General features: G+C 41.1%; 1 protein-coding gene across 2 annotated transcripts; it reads left to right on the top strand.

Moving 5' to 3' along the window:
* Positions 1-35: 35 nt before the first annotated feature.
* On the top strand, positions 36-20,028 carry COMMD5 (COMM domain containing 5). 2 transcript variants are annotated; one of them, XM_048959249.1, is made up of 7 exons: positions 36-198; positions 3,259-3,419; positions 4,509-4,537; positions 8,268-8,318; positions 12,348-12,443; positions 13,316-13,391; positions 17,592-20,028. In XM_048959249.1, the coding sequence occupies exons 1-7, from the start codon at positions 36-38 to the stop codon at positions 17,691-17,693; spliced, it is 678 nt and encodes a 225-aa protein (XP_048815206.1). In that variant the 3' UTR covers positions 17,694-20,028. The 2 variants fall into 2 exon arrangements, with proteins under 2 accessions (XP_048815206.1, XP_048815205.1); XM_048959248.1 differs by having other exon boundaries at positions 4,509-4,546.
* Positions 20,029-21,074: the final 1,046 nt, after the last annotated feature.

The following is a 21,074-nucleotide window of genomic DNA, read 5'->3' as shown; positions in this document are numbered from 1 at the left end:
GCCGAGCAGCGGCCCAAGTGTGGGGCCGCGCTGCCATGGCGGCGGTGGGCAAGGTGGCGGGAGCGGCCTACGGCCACGGCGAGAGTGGCGGCGGCGGAGGCGGCGGCTTCCTAGGGCCGCGGTTGCCGGCCGAGGTGGAGGCGATGGCCCGCGGCCTGCAGGAAGTAGGCAAGGAGACCTTCCGCCGCCTGCTGAAAGGTACGGCCCGGCACTGGGCCTTCTCATGCAGGGAAGGGGGTTCCGCGCAGCTGAGCGCCGCAGCCTGGCCGTTCCCCGATGCCTTTCTCCGCGTTTCGGTGCCACGTATTCCGCGGTTCTCTATATTCCACGAGATTCTCCCACAGAATCAGAGTCACAGAGCCATAGGGGATAGCAGTGTCCTCAAGAGCTCCCCCACTCCAACCCCCCGATGCGGTTCCCTACAGCAGTGGTACAGCAACCCACACAGATGGGTTTGAGCATCTCCAGGGAAGGAGAACCCCACATGTCTGTGGGCAGCTGTGCCACGCTCAAAGTAAAAAAGAGTTATTGCTCATGTTTGTATGGAACTAAATGTGTTCCAGTTTCTGCTTGTCACCCCTTGTTCTGTTGTTTCACATTACTGAAAAAAGCCTGAGCCCGTCAACTTGACTCCTGCATTTTTTATGTATTTATGGGATTTATAAACAGCAAGGGGATTTCACAGTCTCCTCCCAGCTAAACTGGAGGCTCTCAGCCTTTCCCCAGAAGGAAGATGCTCCAGGCCCCTCGTCATCTTTGTGGCCCTTCCCTGGATTCTCTCTAAAAGTTACCTTTTCGGACTGAGGAGTCCAGAACAGGACATGGTTTTAAGTTGAGGGAGGGAAGATTGAGGTTGGATGTCAGGGGGAAGTTCTTTGCTATGAGAGTGGTGAGGTGCTGGAACAGCTGCCCAGAGAGGCTGTGGATGCCCCATCCATCCCTGAAGGTGTTCAAGGCCAGGTTGGATGGGGCCCTGGGCAGCCTGGGCTGCTATGAAATGTGGAGGTTGGTGGCATTGCCTGTGGCCACCATGGGGGTTGGAGATTCATGATTCTTGAGGTCTTTTCCAACCCGGGCCATTCTGTGATTCTGTGATGCAGCTCCAAATGTGGCCTCATCATGGCACAGCAGAGGGCAAGGATCGCATTCCTTGACATGCTGGCCACTCACTTTGTAATGTACCCCGGGGTCCCATTGGCCTTCTTTTGGCCACAAGAGCATGCTGCTGGCTCCTGACCAATCTGTTTTCCACCAGAAACCCAAAGTCCTCAGAGCTCATTTCCAGTACATCAGCCCCTAACCTATGCTGGTAGGGCTGTGACCCTGCTGTGCTCATCCTTTTTACTAACTGCCTCCCAGGCTTTTTTCCTCATTTTAGTCAATATGAACTCAAAGTATGTGGTAGCTGGTATGTTTTTTGTTGTTGCTGTTTTTTGTTTTTTTAAGTCTTTAAAAGCATTACTGCATATTGTCAGTAATGAGGCAGTGTAGCCAGGATTTCCTTATGGCATCTGAACGCGATAAAGCTATACATAGGGGCACTGGGGACAAAAGTTTCTGCAGACGTGGAACTGTATTTGCTGCCTACTGCTGGGGCAATGGAGAGTAAAAACTTCTATCGGTGCTGGGAAGCCTGACCGTCCCCTAAACGGTCCTATGCGGGATGGCTGAGATTAGCAGCCACGTTTTGGTGTGCCATGCCTGCTTGCTACCCTAGGGGGAGCAAGCAGTCCTTCGGATCTCAGGGTAGAGCAAGTAAACAATGCCGAATTGGGTCATTATAGCGCCCGTGTTCGCCACTGCCGGGAGGGTGGGATTGCCTGTTCCTGTAGGACTGGCGGAGGCACCCGCGTGTCTTTTGTTGGTGATGGTCTGTGATTAGCAGCTCGCAGAACGCTGCAGGTCTTAGATTTCAACAGGCTGTGTCGAAATTGCTCCGGTGCTTGCACCAAGTTGTCTTTTTGAGGCTGTTGCTGTCAATTTATCGCTAAATAATAATTAATAAAACAATTAGATGGTGCTTCATGTGCCTGCTTGGTTAAAGACATAAGAACTGTATACACCATTATCTCATGGTTACCCAGTATTGTAGGCTCTGCTAAAATAGAAGTTTGTGACCTCGTGTATCATCTACTGGGAGCAAGTGGCTTAGCAGAGAGACTTCTTTGGGATGCTTTTTGGGTTGTTCTCCCTGCATTTGACTGTTAGAAATGCTGGGTCAGCTGATATTTCTGCGTTCCTCGAACAATTCTGAGTAAAAAAAAGTCTTGTATTCTAGGGCAAAGTGAGTAGCTTTTAAAAGAAGACAGTGGATTTTAACCAGTTGTTAAGATTGGTCTGTAGGAAGAAGACATTGTCATAAAAGCTGTCTAGACAAACTGGAGCTATATTTAAATAGGTGAGTAGTAGTCAGCAACCTGTCCTGCTCTGCACCTCATGCCGTAAGGAGGCTTCAGTGCTGATATGCACTTGGCTTTTGCAGAAAATTGGATTTTCTTCCTCTTCTGAAAGGAACCTTCTTTGTCTTAGAGCAAAGCCTTTTTCAGGCAATGGGGGAAGCTTGGTGTTAGTAGCTCCCTGCCCTTCCTAGCTCATCTGTGCAAAATGTGCACTGTAATGGCACTGGGCAAACTGAGTCAGCCATGTGAGTGGTTCAGGGCTCATCACTGAATTTGACGCGCCACACCATTTAGTAGTATGTAGTATTGCTGCATGGACTAACAGTCATTTCCCTCAGAGCACTATTGTTGTGCAGACTACAAGACTTGAAGGTTTAGTTTTGCCTCCTTGCTGTTTAATCATTAGTCTCTACTGCTACTGAAAGATAAATTATGTGAAAAGCTGGAAAACGATGTTGTTTACTCTCTTGTCGCTTTCAAACCTGTGTATAAGATTATTAAGTTGTAAGCAGACTTCAGATGTGAACAACTTTAACGATAGAAGCTCCAGTCAGACCTGAGCTTGTGAGCAATGAATTTTTATTAATCTTTATTCCATTGTCCCTCTGGAACATATTCCACAGTTAAAGTGTCTTCAGTTTGAAAATGCATAAGCTTAGTATGTTGAAGTTCTCTTCATAAAGTGACTGACTGGTGGAAGATGATCAGATAGAAGTCTTTACAGTAACTTGAAGTGATAGTTTCATATCTGGAAAAATGTCAGCACATTGAACAAGTAAAATAGTGGGTATAGGAGGTGTTCACTGTCACCAGGTCTTCCACTTTTTAAAGGGATCTTGCATTACTGTTTTATTCACAGTCACTGTGAATGCATTGGAAGGAAAAGACTGCAAAGAATCAGTCAAGCTGATTGCAGAAAGCACCGATCTCTCTGAAGAGCAGCTTGCTTTCCTCATTTCTGGCATGTACACCCTTCTTCGAGAAGCACTGAGACTCCCCTTATCGACTTTCAAACAGGAAGTAAGTTGTGGGAGGACCCAGAGCCTTAATCAGTTACAGTTGTGCCACATGTGAGTTACCATTGAGCTGCTGTTTGCCAGAGTGAGGAGCTCCACGTGAAAATGTTGCTCCAAGTTAGAGTAATTAGAAGAAACTCTTAGAAACACAGAGATTTTTTTGCTTGTATAGATTTACAGTAAGCTTTTCAGAAGAGTGTTCCTTAAATCTATAGGAAAGAGATTACTGTATCTTTTTCTGCTTAAGCATCTTGTTTACAATGCATGTTTATTAACTCCTAAAGAAACCTTTGCAAAGTGTCATTTCATTGGCATCAACGCTCTTTCCTACCCTATGTGCTCACATATATTGTGCGTTTTTTTTTACTCTTACAGATAAAGAAATAGGGGAAATTTTATGTCTTCATAGCTCTACTGTAAGGGAAGGAAGGAGTTACGGTCAGAACAATCTAGTGGGAACTGGGAGAAAGTGCTATTTCTGTTTATGCTGTAGATGTTGTCTGTGAATGTGAACATACCTGCCATGGTCCTGACTCTCATTCCCTTTTCATGGGTATTTTCTTTTTTTTTTTTTTTTATGTTATATTCTCTTCTGCTTTTCTAATTTTGTTTTTATGTGAGCAAACCTCTTCTGAGCTTCTGACACCTCTCCCTAGTTAACAGACTGTGTCCTTATTGACCCAGGCATATTGGGAAAACACACATTGCAGGAAACATTGAGACAGTGCTCATCTTTTGCCACTGCCTTTACTGTTGTTGTAGTTTAAACAAGTTGCTGCAAAGCATATGTGAGAATAAGGTCATGTCATTACTCTGAAGACAAGTAGTGTTGTGAGTAACTACATGAAAGAAATGGCTGGTGTGCAGCTTTCAAAACATCAAGCCTCCTGAGAGAGCTAGCCTTTAAAATTAATTTCTCACAAATTAATTGAACGCTTCTGGAAATTCTTTTCAATCATTTCAAAATTACTGGCATTGACACTAAAACTTTTGGGTGAGAGATAGGAAGCAAGTAGCTACTGTTAGTTCACTTGGTAAGAAATTGTCTTTCATTGCTGTATCCTCTAAAATTTCACCTTCTTTGTCTTTCTAGGTTTTTAAGGAAGACCTGAAGGAGCTCAGGTATGCCTGGTAATGCCTGTTTTTTTCCCCATCTGTTTGCTTTTCATAACTTTTATGTAACTGCCTTCCCAAGTCAACTTTTTTACACAACTAAGTTGGTATGGAAATTACCTGTAAATAACACATAATGCATCTGTTGCAAAATGTCATAGAAAGCCAGAGGAAAAAAACAGGTGTTGTGTAAGACTTGATTTAGCACTGAGCATGAGCAGTAAATTTTGCATGCTGAGATCAGTCTAATTTAGTCTGTAATGTAGGCTATGCAAATGTGAGCGACCTTCTCTTTGCCATCCTCACCTTGCCCTGCAGTATTTTTTAACATGTTTGGTAGGACAGTGATAACATTTCAGAAGCTAAGAAACTGCCCTACTTTTTTCTTCTTTGAAAGGCCAATGATACAACACTCAAGAAATGCTGCCACCTTGTTCAGCTGTGATCTCTTCTGCCAGTTACCCAACAAAACGTAACGTTTGTTACATCAGTCTGTTCAGGGTATCTGTGAATAAAAGTTTGTATTCTGAAAGCCAGACGTCAGGTAGTGATGATCTTTATAGGTTATTCCTGTTTCTATAGTTGGTTGGAACAAGAGAATAACAGCAGTTGATGCTTTCATCTGTAGAGAAACTTCTGCACCAAGGTTCAAATATTTTAAAATATTAATTTCCTCCAGTTCTTTGCATTATGATTGCTATCTAGGATATAGAGATTTCTACTTCCTTCTCTTCTCATCCTTATTTATCCGTTAACCTACAGATTGCCTTCTTTCTCAGATCAGTCATAAGCATAAGTTACTTCGTGAGCAACTTCAGGTAGCTCAGATTTAGATGGATGCAGGTGGTGAGTTGGAATCAAGGCCGTGTTGAACGGTGTCTTGTTGATTTTGTCTGAAGCAGAGAGCTGGAGTTTGGCTTTCCTTTTGGCTTGTGAGCTAAAAGACAAGCTGCTTCCTCCAGCACGCTGCAGCGTTCACACCCAGGTTAAAGTCAGTCAGGAAGAAACTGATGAAATTCTTCTGGCCCAGTGGAAGTAGGTGTTTTTTGAGGCATGCACAGAATGTGTTCAATGTGATTATGGAATAATGAAGAAAAGCTCTGTGGCAGCTTTCTGGAGATAGGTGAATATTCCACTCTTGAACAGTGGAGAAAGTAGGTATACAGGAGTGTCAGAAATCACTGTCTGGGCTGGCTTTGTACCCTGTATCTGGAAATGAAGATTCCTGATCCTCTGTCATCTGACCATGCTTTAATGCCTTACACTTTTGTATAGTTTTTTGAAGTTCATGGATTACTCATGGAAATACAAAAAGGCGTTTCAGTCTGAATGATCTTTTTTCTCTCCGCTGTATTGTGTTAAATCTTTTGTGTTTTGTTGTTTTGGTTAACCTGACTGATACAGCAGCAATAGGTCAGGTATCTGCATTTGTGCTGCTTGCACTCATGTTTTATGTGCTGCTCGTTGTGGCTTATATGCTCCCATGGTTGTTGGAGGTTATTTGGACTCTGACAGTCTTTTTTTTTTCTCTTGATAGCTCTCCTCACCTTGTGGCTGAGCTTGCAGAAGAGTAAACAGCTCATTCTGCTCTCGAGTTATGGCACTTAGTAAATGCTACCACCTTCTGCACCTTTGATTCTTCTGGGAAATGTCAGCTTCTCTGTTTCCCAATACAGCTGGGCCTGAACGTGAAATGTTTGCATCTACTAATTACATTCAGACTTTTATCCTCATGCTATGACTCCTGCGGGTCATCCTGTGATCATGTGCACGAAGAGCACACACAATTAACTGAGAAGCAGTGTCTTAGCATTATTGGCATCCAGTGTTTAGGCAGGTATTTTGCATTTTAAGGCAGAAAAATGCTTATTTCTTATTTTAATTTTCTTTGCAAAGGTGTCTTTTAAGAGGATTGAGATCTGAGCTGGGTTACCTGTTTTCATTTCTCATTTGTAGTTTGTTCTTTTGAGTGAAGCTGAGAATTAGCCTGTCTAATTCCATCCATACGAAGTCTTGTCATCCCCAGTTTCCTGGTGATGCAGCTGATTTTGGCTTCTAGTTTTATTAGAAAGCGAGAGGCTGGGAACCATGCTCACTTGTGCTGAGTTAGATCGTTAGTACTGGTTTCATAGCGTTGTCATACTGTAGCCTATATTTTTTTGTCCTGACTAACTCAACCAGTGAGAATGAAATACTAAATTTTGGATGCTATTTTTTTCCTTCCTTTACTAACTTTTTGGCTCAGGACAATAACATGGGGTTGAGGCATCCTTACGGTAGATCTTATTCTCGGAATGTTCCTTTGAGAAACTGATTACCACCTGTAGCTCAGGCCTGAGCTGCACCATGTTCTGTGTAAAGTGCTTTGTATGTGATGAGCTGCTTGAGTTGGGAACAGAATTTTCAGCAAAATCATTAACTTCAGGGCAAAAATAACGAAGCATAAAGGTAGCATTAATGCTACTACTATTTTAGTGACCTGCAGACTTGACAAGCATTGTGATAGTTATCACAGTAATTGTTTTATAACCCCCTTTCTTCAACTTTCTGCTTCTTTCAGAGGTTATTTGGTGGAATTAAATGATATGCTTGTACAGGTAGCATAGGTAATGCTTGCAGAAACTCTCATCTCTTTGGAGAGACACATGCAACTAAAAAATCAGTCCAGTCTCCCATCCTCAGTTCCTGGTTTGCCTCAGCTGACTGGCTTACTAGTATGAATTCAGTTCTATCCAAGAACTATTTAAAAACCTGTTTAAACCCCACGTTTTCTTAAAAGGGTTCAAACTCAAATAACTGCCATTTCATTTTCCCACTGTGTGAGTTGATGAGCTGTTTTTTTTTTTTTTCCACACTGTAAGCCCTTTAACACAGGTAACTTCTTTGTTTGCTTTGATTGTCTTTGATAGACTGCTGTGTATCTCAAGGCAGTGGTGAGTAATGTCTCAGGGCACTGATTGGATTTAACTGTGGCAGCTGAAGCAGTTACTTCTTCCACTTGTCCAGCATGCCTCTCTGCAGGAGGTTACTGTCTCTGTGCAAAGGCAGCTGATCAGATAATGTTTGCTCTGCAGTCTGTTTGCAGCTCACAGCCTGATATATTGAACTGGAAATTAGCAGGAGCTTATTTGTAAAGCAGCAGCAGAGGAATGGTAAAGTAGTGGAGTGCAAAAGGCAGATGGAGTGAGTTAGTCTGTTCAGCTTGTTTTAATGGGCTCACCAAATTTATCCTTGCCCTCCCCACAAAAGGATATGGTTCCTCTTTGTAAGTACTCTCAGCTACAAGGGCTTCTGTTCTTACTGTTAAGGGAGCAAGTCATTCTGTCTTCTTTTCATTGCTCTTTTAAGGTGAAAGTGAAATGAAATGTATAGGCTTGGGACGTTTATAAGCATGTGTTGTCCATCTGCCTTCTGTGCTTGTTAGAGACATCAGTAAAACTTCTTTATTAAGAGAAATTAGTCAAATACAGGGTTCTTCTGAAACTCCCTGTTGCCATTTTAGGTAGCACAGGAGGTTGTAGCACAGCTTTTAGGGTTCTTGTGAAAACAGCCTGTCCTCCTGAGAGCATAGACTGAGTCAATACTGAAGTGCTTACATAAGAGATGATGGCAATTTTAAGCAATGCAAAATGGAAAATGTTGATACTATTTTTGTGTTCTGCAATAGGTTTTTGCAGCTAAGCCCATATATTTGTGGTTACAAAACACTTATCTATTTTCTGTTGCTCTTTTCTTTAAGGATACCAGAAGATTTCATCACAGACTTTTCCAGTATTGTCTTTGGTAACAGGTCAGTGTTTTTGTGTATTATGCACTGTGCAGCCCTGCAGGTACACATATTGCAGGCCTCTTGAAGAAACAGCAAAATTCTCTAAACACACGAGAGGAAGATTTGTCCCATTATTTGGATTCAGTATAAATGTCTATAATTCATGGCTATGTGTGCAGTAAGTAGCTTTCATGTCATTTTTCCATTTTTTTCTATGATCATCACCAGTTTATATGTTCTATATCCTCTGTAAAATGAATCATTACCTACAGATGAAGAGTAAATTGCAGAATTAAGTGTTCTTATCATCATCATTGCAAGTTAGAGCAAAAGTGAAAGGCTTGCTTTGTTGAGAAACAAGCAACGAGCATCCTTCTACATGCTGTGATTTGTAGAAACTTTCTCAGACAGCATTTATCATGTCTTACTGTACAGCTGAATTCAGACTGAGTGACTTGATGATATATATGAGATATCATCTGCTCTGCTAGCTGTTACTCACTCACCAAGCAATATACCTCCTTACCTTCAGACTGTGACCGGTCAGAAACTTCTTGGAAAGGCTCTCTGCTGATTCCCTTTTTTTCCTATCCTTTTCTACTCAATTATGTTCTCTACTCAATTATATTTATGTTCCTCTGCATGTTGAAATTGCTTGAACTTCTTGCATATGTAGAGCTTTCCTCCTTGAGACGTGAGGTCACTCAGAACTTGGCATCACCAACGCAGAGCTGTTTCAGATATGCTGACAATCATCGTTGTGGTGTCTCACTTTCCCTCAAAAGGGTCTGAATGCTGTTACCAGCATTTAAAATATTTTTATTTCCTTGATTAAAATCTTACTTTAAAATGAATCCCTCTTGGGATAAAAAATAAATTCAGCCTTCTCGTGTTTTCTTTGTTATTCTATTTGAATTATAGGTGTGAAAGAATGCAAAATTCATGGTTGCAAAATGGAAATATTGTTTGCAGTGGAGAATGAAGTTAAATATAGATGTCATTTGAAGCATGCATGATTGTCTGTTTTCTACTGTGAAATCACGATGCTGGAAAATATGGCTTTTTCTCATTTCAGAAGCTGTGATTATCCAGAGTAATCTTGCTCTGTGTTTTGAGATCAGAGAAAAGCACCTCGGATTTGATTTCTAGACAGATCTGCTTTAATAGTTTTAAGTGTAGTGGTGAATCATGCATATGCTTATTGAATTGTAAATATATGTAACTGTGATGATAAGAGAAGTATTAAGCAATGGCATCTGATAAAAAATTCACTATGAGCTGGATAACCCAGAAAAACCAATTTCAGAGTTTTTAATACTTTTTCTGGCATCATATTCTATTTTTGACATTTTGTTCATTAAACACCAACCCTGAAGTGCTGAAAATTGAGCATTCTTATTTCTGTTTCTCCATAGTTCCATCAAACTATATAGACTGAAAGGGAAATAAAACTTGGCATATTCACACCATAAAATGAGCGTATGAAATTAAAACTTTTTTTTAAGAGACAGCATAGCCATAACTTCCCCCACTTTGAATGTTTATAGTAAATGTACTGCATGTTTTTTTAGATAGCATAGCTTTAGCTTCTTCCAAGAGTGAGCGTTCCATGTGCCATTTGACCTACTAATTTATACATTTTCTCTGTTCAGTGGCCTGCTGGCCTATAATGATTATGTGCATCACAACCCATTCCAAATTTGATCCAGTTTTGATGCTGGTATGTCAGTCACTGCTCCAAATTCGCAACTCTTCCATCTTCAGTTCTTTGTTGCATCCTTTGGCAGGTGATGTTCTTGTCAGCAGGCATACCATTTTGGATGTTCTGTCACTGATCCATATTGCTTTACTCATTCTAACCTCTGCCTTAGGCACTGTATGTGAGGTGACAGTATATTGCAGCTGTTGGCGCAGAGAGTTTATGAAATGTAGTTAAATTGCATAGGTTGTGGATTCAAGGTTCGTTGAGTCTTTTTCTGCTCCGTTCTGCTATTCCTCTTGGAAGCTGATGGTTTGATTAAGGGTTTTTGTAATATCTGTGTGTATGTTGGCCATTATGCACACTGTCAGCCTTACAGGATTCTTGCAGTTGTAATCTTCTCCACCCTGAGAAAGTGCTGACAGAAACCGAACCTGAGATATAAAAACTGTGACTCTGAGGAGCTGGTGTTGAGGTGCAGTCCATTTTGGCACAGGAATGCTATAACTTAACAGCCTCTGGACACTGCTGACCTTTCCCATCACTGCTAACTGTAACATCTTCCTGTTATCTCTGTTCATTCTGTGCCCAGTGCTGCTGCTACGCTGAATGGATTGTCCTCCACTGAATGGAGTTAGCGTGTCTTAAGGATGCAGCAGCAGTGTGGCTGTTTTTAGGCATTTCCCAAATTAAGCAATGCTCTGGCAGCAACTCTGAGTGAAAGGCCTGTTCTTATTCTTTAATCCTGCTAATGTCCATTCCAGTCTGTTACTCCTTATGGTTGCACCCAGCTGTGTGACCTACTTCCTATCCAGTACTGTACCGTGTGTAGGAACCAGCTGATCTATTTTCTCCGCTCATTACTTTGTTGTACCATTGGGATGTATGTCACTTCTGACCAGCACTGCCCCCCAAAAAGGAATACATTCTTTCTTATATTACTTTCGCTAAATGCGAGAGTATTGGAGCTCCTAGCTATCAGTATTTGGTACCTTATCAAATCTTTAATCTTTAATCTCAGCAGTTTCTAAAAGGACCAGCTCACTTCTCACTAAAGAATCCGAGTTCCTATGGTCTCTGATTTGTTCAGAGAGGATTCTTTTCTGAGGTAAACTCTGTAATTAGATTATGTCTAGCACCATGGATAAAGGATGTAATGTTTCTTATCCTGCCCTTAGCTGGAGTAGCTTTGAAATGTACCGTAAATAACTACCAGAGACATGGGATACTTAGCAAAAAAATAATTATAATGTAAGTAACACTTAAGTCCAGTCCATCCTCCTAATGGACCAGCTGAATGATCTCATTCTGAAGGTATTCTCTTTGTATATCAAAAAATGGGTGGTTGTTATGTCTTGGTATTAGATTTGGCTTGTTAATTTACCTGGAGTTTAAGATGCTATTAAAATTTTAAAGACTGTCAACCACCTGAAGTTTAATCTAAGTTGACTATATTTGCTCACAGAATGCAACTTAGGCTTGATGAGCCTGATTCTTCCTGTAATATAAGTAATAAAGGAAGTATGGGCCTTCTCAAACAGTCGTCTAGACAGAAGTCATGAAGGTTGTGCTGGGGTTGACATAAGGAATTTGGAGTTTATAAAGTATGCTGGATTAGCAAGAGCCACTGTGGGATTTTATTTTAAAATGTGCTTCAGAGTAAACTCTAATATCATTACATTTAGAGCACTGCTGTGAGCTAATACTAGGTGCTTTCTGTTGAAGGAGCACAATGAGCTTAGTTCAGCTTTGTGGCTTGAGTCATCTGTCTTCTGTTCCTGCTTGCTTGTTCCTGCTGTATTTGTGTGAAGATGTGTCTGTAGGTCCCTTTCTCTGTGCCTTACAGTTGCTTGAGAATCGAAATAATAGATAGGCCAGCCACCACAACGACTAAAATCTATAATGACCTGAGTTTACTGGAATTACACAGACGAGCTTTGTCTCTCGTTTTGACAGCTGCCATAGCAGTTAAACATAAGAAAAATGGGTAATTTGAGTACAGCCATCTTATACCTTCAACTCAGTCAGACCCGTTGGGTCATGTGTGTGGGTGACTGAGCTCTGGCACAGGTTGCCCAGAGAGGTTGTGGAGTCTCCCTCCTTGGAGGTGTTCAGAACACACCTGGATGTGTTCCTGGGCAACCTGCTCTGGGTAGTCCTGCTTGAGCAGGGGGTGGACCACATAGCCTTCCAATCTCAACCATTCCATGAAATCTCTCTAAGTGATGATAGATTTACAACAAGAAACAAGTTCCAGACAGATTTGTTTTGAGGAATCTTATTCTCCCTTTAGATTGTTGTTGCTTTTGTGAATTTGCATTTCAGCCTCTTGTTTCTGATTTGCTCTACAGGCGTCCTGTTTCTGAAGGCACAGGTCTGACACAAGCAAGTAGGCTGCCAAATGTCCAGGACTTCAAGTGGAGAGTAGATGTGGCTATATCCACAAGGTAAAAAAGAGAATTCTGCATGACCACAGCAGAGATTTTGTCCCAGGTTAAACTGACTTCCTATGCTGCCTAAAATATTAAGTGTTGAAGTGTATCTTACTGCGTTAAATGGTAAGATAAGGGGGATTTCTTTTAACACTGTATGTCAGATGATATGCAGAAGGTTACGTGCACTTACCAACAGGCTGCTGTCTTCATCTTCTGCTAGTTATATATTTTTTTTCATGCTTCTTATTTGTTTACTGTCTAAAACCCTTGTGCTAGAATCATTTAACTCCAAGTTTTGGTCTCTCATTATTTTAAAACCTGATAGATCCGATGCAACTTCACAGTCCTCCCTAATGCTGGAAGCAATTAGATGGATTGAGCTACAAGCAGCCAGCCAAGAGAAGGGGAGGGAAATTGTCTATTCAGTTTCTCAAGTAGGCTATCATTTATGTTTAGTGTGTGTTAAATAAAATTTCATACCCTATTTACATATCTATGGCTGTAGATTTGGCAGAAAGGCTTCAGAAGGGCACCTTCACACTGCCATAATTATGTAATGGTCATTGACCTGCCTCCTAATTTCTTTCACAAAACAGGAATAAAAGCCATTATTGCTAGCCAGACTTGGTCAGCTCTTACGCCTGTCATAGTTTGTGTAAAATGAAAATCCTCTGGTTAGCATTTTCTTGCTGTTATTGAGATATTCAAACTTTTTAGTCTAAATTGTGAGGTAAGTTTGACAGGACTCCCATCTTCGTGGCTCTGAAATAAAAACTACTCAGGTAAAACCAGTAGGAACATTTGAAGTTGTACAGTGTACAGTGGTGTACCTGTCACACTGCTGATGTTTATTGTTGTAATACTAATATTGTAAATAATTTCAGTTCACTGGCCCGTGCTCTTCAACCATCCATTTTAATGCTGATGAAGCTTTCAGATGGGACAGCTCATCGCTTTGAAGTAAGTCTGATTGCCATAACAAATAAGAAAGCACTTACAGTTCTTTTCAGGAAGTTGAACTACTATTTAAAACATTAAAGCTTTTGTAAACAGTGCATTATCGGTTTGCGTTCCTCCCGTCTGCTGCAACCACATGCAATATATAACTGACTGCCAACCAAAATCATTTCATACCTCATTCCTATGCACATTTGGCTGAGAGCTCGTTTGTTATACGAATATTAGTTATAGAGTACTGTTGCATAACACCTAGTTTGTTTTAAAATGATAGTTTTGATATCAGCTCTTACCTCCAGACTTCATGATGGCTTTTTAGAGAAGGAAAATTACTAGGGTAGTATATATAAGATATGATGCACTACTAGACTTCCTGCCTGGTAAAACATTCTTTTCTGTGGCAGAGATAGTTTTGTTTTCTTTAGCACAGATCTCGCTGCTAGAAAGAAAGTAAAAAGCTTATTTGTTTCTTTACCTCAGGATCAGTCAGCAGCAGTATTTCTGATACTGTATGTAATGGCTTGCAAAAAAAAAAAAAGCATACATTCTTTCATATTTTAACCTTTGAAAAGGAATGCTGTTTGTTCTATAAATAACATGGTAGCACATACAGGAGTTCAGTGCATAACTGAACAGTTGTTGTCACATTTGAACTCCTAAAAGATTTTGGCTTCAGTACACATATTAGTAGTAGTCTGGAAGAAGCACCAAAGCACTCTAGGCTCAGAGAGTTGGGCTGACTTGAGTGTAATGTTTCACAGTACAGCTGTTGAGGAAGGTATAAACTCTGTGCTACATTGCCAGGTGTTGGGGGTTTCAGTTCACAGAAGATCAGATTCACCCCAACGTGGGAAGTCCTCATAGCAGCCTGTTAGCACCCTCTGAGATCTTCATGGAACTTAAGTGATACCTTGGTCTTCAGGCTGACTCTTCTCAGCATGATGAGTTTCACTTGATAGAAGTTAGCACATGCTCTTAACTGTTATGATTTGGGGCTTTGCTTCCAGTCTGCTGTGGAGATGTGTTGCTGTGCCTGGCTGCTGCGTGCAGAAGTGCAGATATCTGATAGCAAATTGAATGCCTCGCTTTTCAAGTCAGCTTTTTGCTGCCAAGATCTGAATACCAAAGATCTGGCTGTAAACAGGATTTTTTAATGATGAGTGATCTTCCTGCAGATAGTAGCTCTTTGATCCAAAACCAAATGCAGGTAAACATAGTCCTCGTCTCTTCAGTTTTCTTTCATTCCAACAAGTACTGGATGTCCTGTTAACCTACAGGGATTATGTAAAATGATAAAACAGAAGATAATCCCATTATGAACAGTTTTTAAAGTGTATGTCACAGAAACAAGTTGTCCTGCTTGGTCTCCTAGGTTTTGTTTTCTTATTCTAAGCACAGTGAGTTTTCTGACAATGAATGTTTTTCAGAAAGCAAATAATAAACTGAAGCATTTTGAGTTTTGTGGTATGGCTGTGGCTGGCCCCAGAGAGAAAGCTCAGCGCTGCCCTCCACTCCCTATAAGGAGCTGTGGCTGCCACAAAGCCTCCCCACGACCCCCTCTGCTTTGGGCCCAGCTGAACCAGGGGTCTCATCCGTTCCTCATACGTCTTCCCCTGCATCTGGAAATTGCAAATCAGGTGCTGGATTCCTCTCATATGATTGATATCAGCTGCAGTGGCAGCGTGCTAAGGGACTCTGTCAAAGAACTGTGCGACATCAATGTAGACAAAGAAGCAGAGTAAATTAGCCAGTGCTCTGCAGAGCGGTCTGGGCCAATGCAGACGCAGGCAATTGTGCACTGTGCTGCTGTGAACCTCTGCCCCTCCATCTAAGCCATTGCTCAGATGTGTTCTCTGAAGGGCCTTAACAGTGCTCAATGTACTTCCTTCCATTTGGCTTCTCAAGCTTGAAATGGTACAGGAATATCTGTGAGTTTTCTCTCCTCCTCTTGACCCTCGCAGTGAGTCTCATCCACATCAAATCATATCTCATGGGTGCCATATTTGCATGATCCACAGGGAGCAGGCATTATACTTCCATAACCTGATTTGACCTCTTAGCCTTTGAAAAGCTGATCTCCTTAGCTCTGAAGCTTGTGCTTAAACAAATGCCTGCTATCAGTTCGTCCAGTTACTTTTGTAGCATTTGCAATGCTGAATTGCAGCACGTTGTTTTTTGCTCTCAGGCTGTCATCTCTTTGAAGATATTATCTTGTTAGCTTCTTAATCGATAGTCTAATTTATGAAACTAACTGTGAACTTACAGTCAGTGCACACAGCCATAAGTCAGTGCACAGTGCCATAAGCCATAAGTTACTCACCATTAATCCCTTGTAAAACCAGGTTTTAACCAGGATAGGTGGTGAGATAGGGAAACATGTTGTATTCAGTTTGAATGGAAAGCTGCTGTGTTCATTAGTTAAATAGTTTTTTGTGGTAATATTCTCTTCTAAACAGCAATTTAATTCTTTATGCTTGTCTCCACTGACATGTACGTATCACCTGACACAAGTGTTTAGTTGAATTCAACAGTTTTTAAGTAAGTTAATTAAATAGGTTTTCTAAACTGAAAGCCTCTTGCTTTGGGTGCACCATTTGCAAATGGAATATACATTGAGGCCTACAGGAGTGTGCTGGCTCAAAGAATTCATATTTGAGACATGTAAGTGTCTTTATATGTCATGTTTATACACTTCTTCAAAAATTGAATCTAATCTCTTCTAGTTAGCATCCACAAAACCTCAGCATTCTGGCACCCCAGGGTAACAGGGAAGCTCGATTTTGAGATGTAACAAATCTGAAAAAGTGACTAGTATACAATCTGGGACTGGATTTTTATACCCAGAGCATTGTCTCCCTTACTTCTTACAGCATTTCAAAAGGGGATTCACCCAAATAATCAGAATTTTTACGGTTCTGACCATGCTATAAATATAACTTTGCAGAGAATGTGGCAGGGTATCACGTGTTTATATAGGTTAGATATTTTGGATTTGCTGATTTGAAAATTTTGACCTCACATTGTAAGAGGGATTTGATGGCAGCAGTTGTTTCATTGCCACATTTCTTTAGCCTAGAAAAAGTGGATGGTCTGACGTTCCCATCTGGGTTAAATAGTAGTGGAGAGTTAGGGCAGACCTGAGCTAGCTAAGCCAGTGCTTTCAGGACTTGGTTTTCTGTGCACTTTTACTGCACCAGTCTGGCTCAGACTGCTTGCTCAGACCTTCATCTGGTGCTTGTGATGTCTGGATACATTTGTCTGTCTGATATTCCCATCTTGGTTACAAGCACTGTATGACTGAGAACTGGAGGTTTCCTTTGTGGAGACTTGCACTATCTTGAAGTCACCACTGCAATTTCTGTTAATTAAATTGTGATTTCTAGTCAGCTAGCAGGAGCTCTTCTGTCGTTGGCTTTAGCTAATTTTGGCCATCCTTAAGTTGCCATAATTTTTTTCTAGTGTTGTGATTACATCTGTTTTCTCTTCTTGTTTAAAATTAGAATGTCTTGTGGCTGCTTTCCAGGTTGATTTCTGTCCTCTCATGTCAAAGCGAAAATAACAACCTCTTGTGTGGCCTGTCTTCAGCTGTAGCATTCAGGTGCTTTAAAGACAAAGGCAGCTGATGGTTTGACAGAAGTTAGTAACAGAACTGGGTCCAAATTAAAAGGTCCACACATCACAAACCCTGGCTGAATCTACTGAACCCCCCTTCTTTTTCTTAATGGAAAATAAACAGTGGGAAAGAATTGCTTTGGGAACTGTGGACTAGCTTGTAGATCTGGCTGGATGTTTATTTGAGTGTTCTAAAACATATAGAAATATCAGAAAAAACCCTCATTCTTTCAGTAACAGAGAAGAGCACCTAGTTTCATGTTTCACAATACCTTCTTAGACTTAACATTTTTGTGTGGAGCCTTGGACTCTGCAGGAGCTTAGTGTTATTGAGATCCAGCTCCTGGTATGTACAAGACATACCTGCTGGTTTTTGGCAGCAGAAGCTTCCCTTTCATTCATACATTACAAAGACAAACAGCCTCGGTGAGATTTATTAACCTACAACACTTTGTCTTAACTCTAATATATATTTGTTTATTTAGTTAATTTGTTAATATTAAAGAGAGATTGGACTGACACTCCATAGGCGTGCCCTGCCCGAAGTTTCTAAGGTGTATCATGCTTGTTAAACTGAACCTTGTGTTTCAGGTACCAGTTGCAAAGTTTCAGGAGCTGAGATACAACGTAGCCCTTATCCTGAAGGAAATGAATGATTTGGAGAAAAGAAGCATACTGAAAATCCAGGACTGAACGCTTCTGAGCTGGGATGTTAGCAGAACAGATGTGAAACCTTCAGTGAATTTGGTGAAGGGTAAAGCGTGGGACCATCACCACTTTGCCTGTCTTGTAACTGCCATGTAGCATTTATTATGTCTGCTGTAAATATTTTTTCAATTCAAGTATTAAAAGCACAAGCTTTTTTCTTAAGACTTAGAAAAAAAAAACAAAAAAATATATTGATAAAAAAGCATAATCCTATTTGCAAGCATTTTTTGCATGATTCATCAAAACATTTTTTAAATAACTGTCTTAAATGTAAGAACCATTTCTTCCCAATTATGATTCATCACTCTAATTATTTTTGAAAGCCTGCTACCGGAAGCACCATCAGTGTGTATCAGAAGAAAGCCCTGCAACGTGTCAAATAAAACATACAACTACTGTTGTGTTGTAGTATGACAAATGTGAATTTGCATTTGAGTTTGGTGTAAGTAAAATTGCTGTCTGACTTCTTGATAAGTGACTCAAGTGTAGGTACATATATTTAAAAACTAATTTTGAAGAAAAGTGGGAGTCTGAGAAAGAAGTATGGATTGAGCTAATTGAGCGGTATTGCAAAAGAGGAAATGTGTAATCTGAGTCTTTACCTGGATGATCACTATGCACTAAACAGGACTAATCTTGTAGATTTCTAAGTGGGAATGCCTGCTTTGTTTCACGTATTTCCCATGTTTGTCAGCTGAATTGTCTGAGCCTTATTACAGGGCAGAAACCTCTGGCACGGTGATGATATCCAGCAGCAGAAGACAGGAGCCTTGTAGATCACTACAGCTAATATACTTCTTAGCAGCACAAGCCAGACCCCAGGATGAGGAGGCTGTATGCAGTCCCTGGGATGAAAGTCAGAGGTGAAATATCCATAATCATATCCAAACAATACCCAGGTCAATAAAATAGTCCAGAATGGGCTGAAGGCTCCATTGCTCCATTTGTAAAGCTTGAAAGAGCTCCCCTAACTGGAAGCATATGTTTTAAGTCTCATTTAAACTCAATGGGACCACAAATATGTCCCTGAGGGTGTTGCTAAGAAGGGATGCATTCCTGAGTCTGTGCCTCGAAGAGTTTTCCCCCAAGAGTAAGGACATGGAGATTGAACAGCTAAACAGCACAGCTCATGGGCCTTGGCACAGGGTTTCCCCACCTGTCGCAGGCAGTTGAGAACACATATACCACTGCCATTGTCAAGCATTGGATTTTCTAGCTGCTTGCTGAGGCAGTAGTAGTGCCACCCATGCTTCTCTTGTTCGTCTTGTGTAGAACTTGCTTTTATTGCCCTCATTCCTGGAGGGAAAGAAAAGAAAAAAAAGCTACTGAATATGACATGGATTCAGGAGGACTTTCACACTTCCACAGGTGTTTTTGTAGGAAAGGATAACTTGGCTCTTGGATTTTACAAACCACAGCAGCCACAAGATATTATTGTCCTGCTTTTTAAGTTGAGTCTTCTCTGATGGCAGTGCATACCAACGTACCTTAACTGCTCTGTGTAGCTCACACCAAAGCAAATAAAAACAAATTAGCCCCTACAACTTCAAGAGGACTGCAGATTGCATTAATGTGGTGTTTGCTTTTTGGTTTTGCTTTCGGAAGTTTGTTCTACTTTTTACTGGAATCACATTATCACAAAGAGTGAAACAAAACATTTTCTTGTAACTTTGCCCTTTTAAATGATTACATTTATGTGTTTTTGAGCTGGAGAATGTACCTCCACTGAGGCTGTCAGTGAAGTCTTTCAAGACAAATGGAACACTGTGTGAGTGTACAATGCATCCTACTGCTCAAGACATCTGCACAGTACATTTTTATTGGGCAGCATAGAAGAATCAATACGTACTTTCACGTTCTAGATACAATGTATTTGATTGGTGGTTCTCCTGTGACAGCAGTGATATGTGTGCACCAGAAATGGACCTGCTTCCTGGCTGCATGCTCGCTTTCTCTGGAAGGGATGATGGACCTTACAGTCTCCTTTGTCTTGCTGCACATTATGCAGGAGTTTGCTGTTACTGGTCGTTTACTGTGCACACTGACAGGTACTTAAACATTTGGGCTTTTCTTATGTACAAAAGGAGCTAATTCAAGCGTTGGCTTTTGACAGATGATCTTTTCACCAAAATGGCTGGTGAGAATGGCTGGCAGATAGGCCCTCACTTTTGATAAAATAAGCCTTCCAATTGGTGAAGTATTTGTTCAGCATTGAAACATTTTAATTTGGTATAAAAATGCTCTGGAAATTGAATTCCACTGAACTTCACATGGGAGCATTGTCATTTCATTACAGAATAAAAATAACCTTCTAAAAGTCTGGGCATGTCTGAGCAGAACTGATTTCACCCAGCTGGTTTTATGTTTGGTTACACTCCAGGGACACGGTGTGAATCCCTCGTTCTTTATCACACAGGGAAAGATCCAGTTTGAATGGGATACTTGTTATGTGCATCCCAAGGTCTTGTCAAGCTGATCGCTTGGTGACAAGGACCTTTCCTGGCTCATATCCGTAGTTTTCCCTGAATAAAATAAACCCCTGGGGTTGGTGGGTTGTTCTGTTTGTCTTTTTATTTGCTGGTGCCATCCATTTCTTTAAACTGGTGGATGTATTTAATATCTTAATTCTAGTGATTTTTCTAACCATGGCAAGTGGACCATAGTAAATTCCCCCTTTACAGCTTTATTGCATGGGGAATGTTAGGCCTCCTCTTTTCAACTGGCTCAGCCACCAGTCCAAAACTGTTCTCACCTACGGACTACTGCAGAGTGTGAGAGCACTTGTGTATAAAACACCTTTATTTGTTACATGGCTTTTAACATCCCTGCTGCCAGCAGAGGGGGAGCTCTGTCAGGAAGGATGGTGGGTCAGAATGTCACATTTAGGGTAGTTGTGTGTGGGAAGGGAAAGGAACAGGATTGCTTGCTGGCTTTGTGGTCTCAGAGTGTGATGCGGATTATAGCTCCAGAAGAGGGCTGAAGAATGCAGTCGTGCTCTTACACTGTTCTGCCAGCCATTAACTGCTGGAATAAAACCAGTATTGTGCTCATTGTCATTAAAAGGAAGAAATTAAACCTCCCTTTGTAGAAAAATCATAGAAAGGAGATGTGCTTCTGCGGAGTGAGTCACCTCCTAGCTGTAACTTCTGTTTAAGTGAAAGATTAATCAGCTCCCAATCTCCCAAGCAATGCAGGTAGGTAGGGGTTTGCAGCCCCACTGCTATTCCAAATCCACAGATATCTATGTATGTGAGTATAGGAAAACTCCATGCTTTCAGAATATGACATACAACAAAACGAAAGCAGCATATGCAGCTGTCTTCACTAGGGCAGCATCTGTGGAGCTGAGCTGGCTGTTGGAGCAAG

Source organism: Lagopus muta, chromosome 13 (assembly GCF_023343835.1).
Source record: "Lagopus muta isolate bLagMut1 chromosome 13, bLagMut1 primary, whole genome shotgun sequence".
Classification (NCBI taxonomy): Eukaryota; Metazoa; Chordata; class Aves; order Galliformes; family Phasianidae; genus Lagopus; species Lagopus muta.
This window is presented reverse-complemented; position numbering and strand designations above follow the sequence as displayed.

Coding starts and splice junctions, on each gene's coding strand:
- COMMD5 (XM_048959248.1), top strand. CDS start 36: ATGGCGGCGGTGGGCAAGGTGGCGGGAGCGGCCTACGGCCACGGCGAG. Junction 3,420..4,508: donor TATCGACTTTCAAACAGGAA/GTAAGTTGTGGG, acceptor TTGTCTTTCTAG/GTTTTTAAGGAAGACCTGAA. Junction 8,319..12,347: donor AGTATTGTCTTTGGTAACAG/GTCAGTGTTTTT, acceptor TTTGCTCTACAG/GCGTCCTGTTTCTGAAGGCA.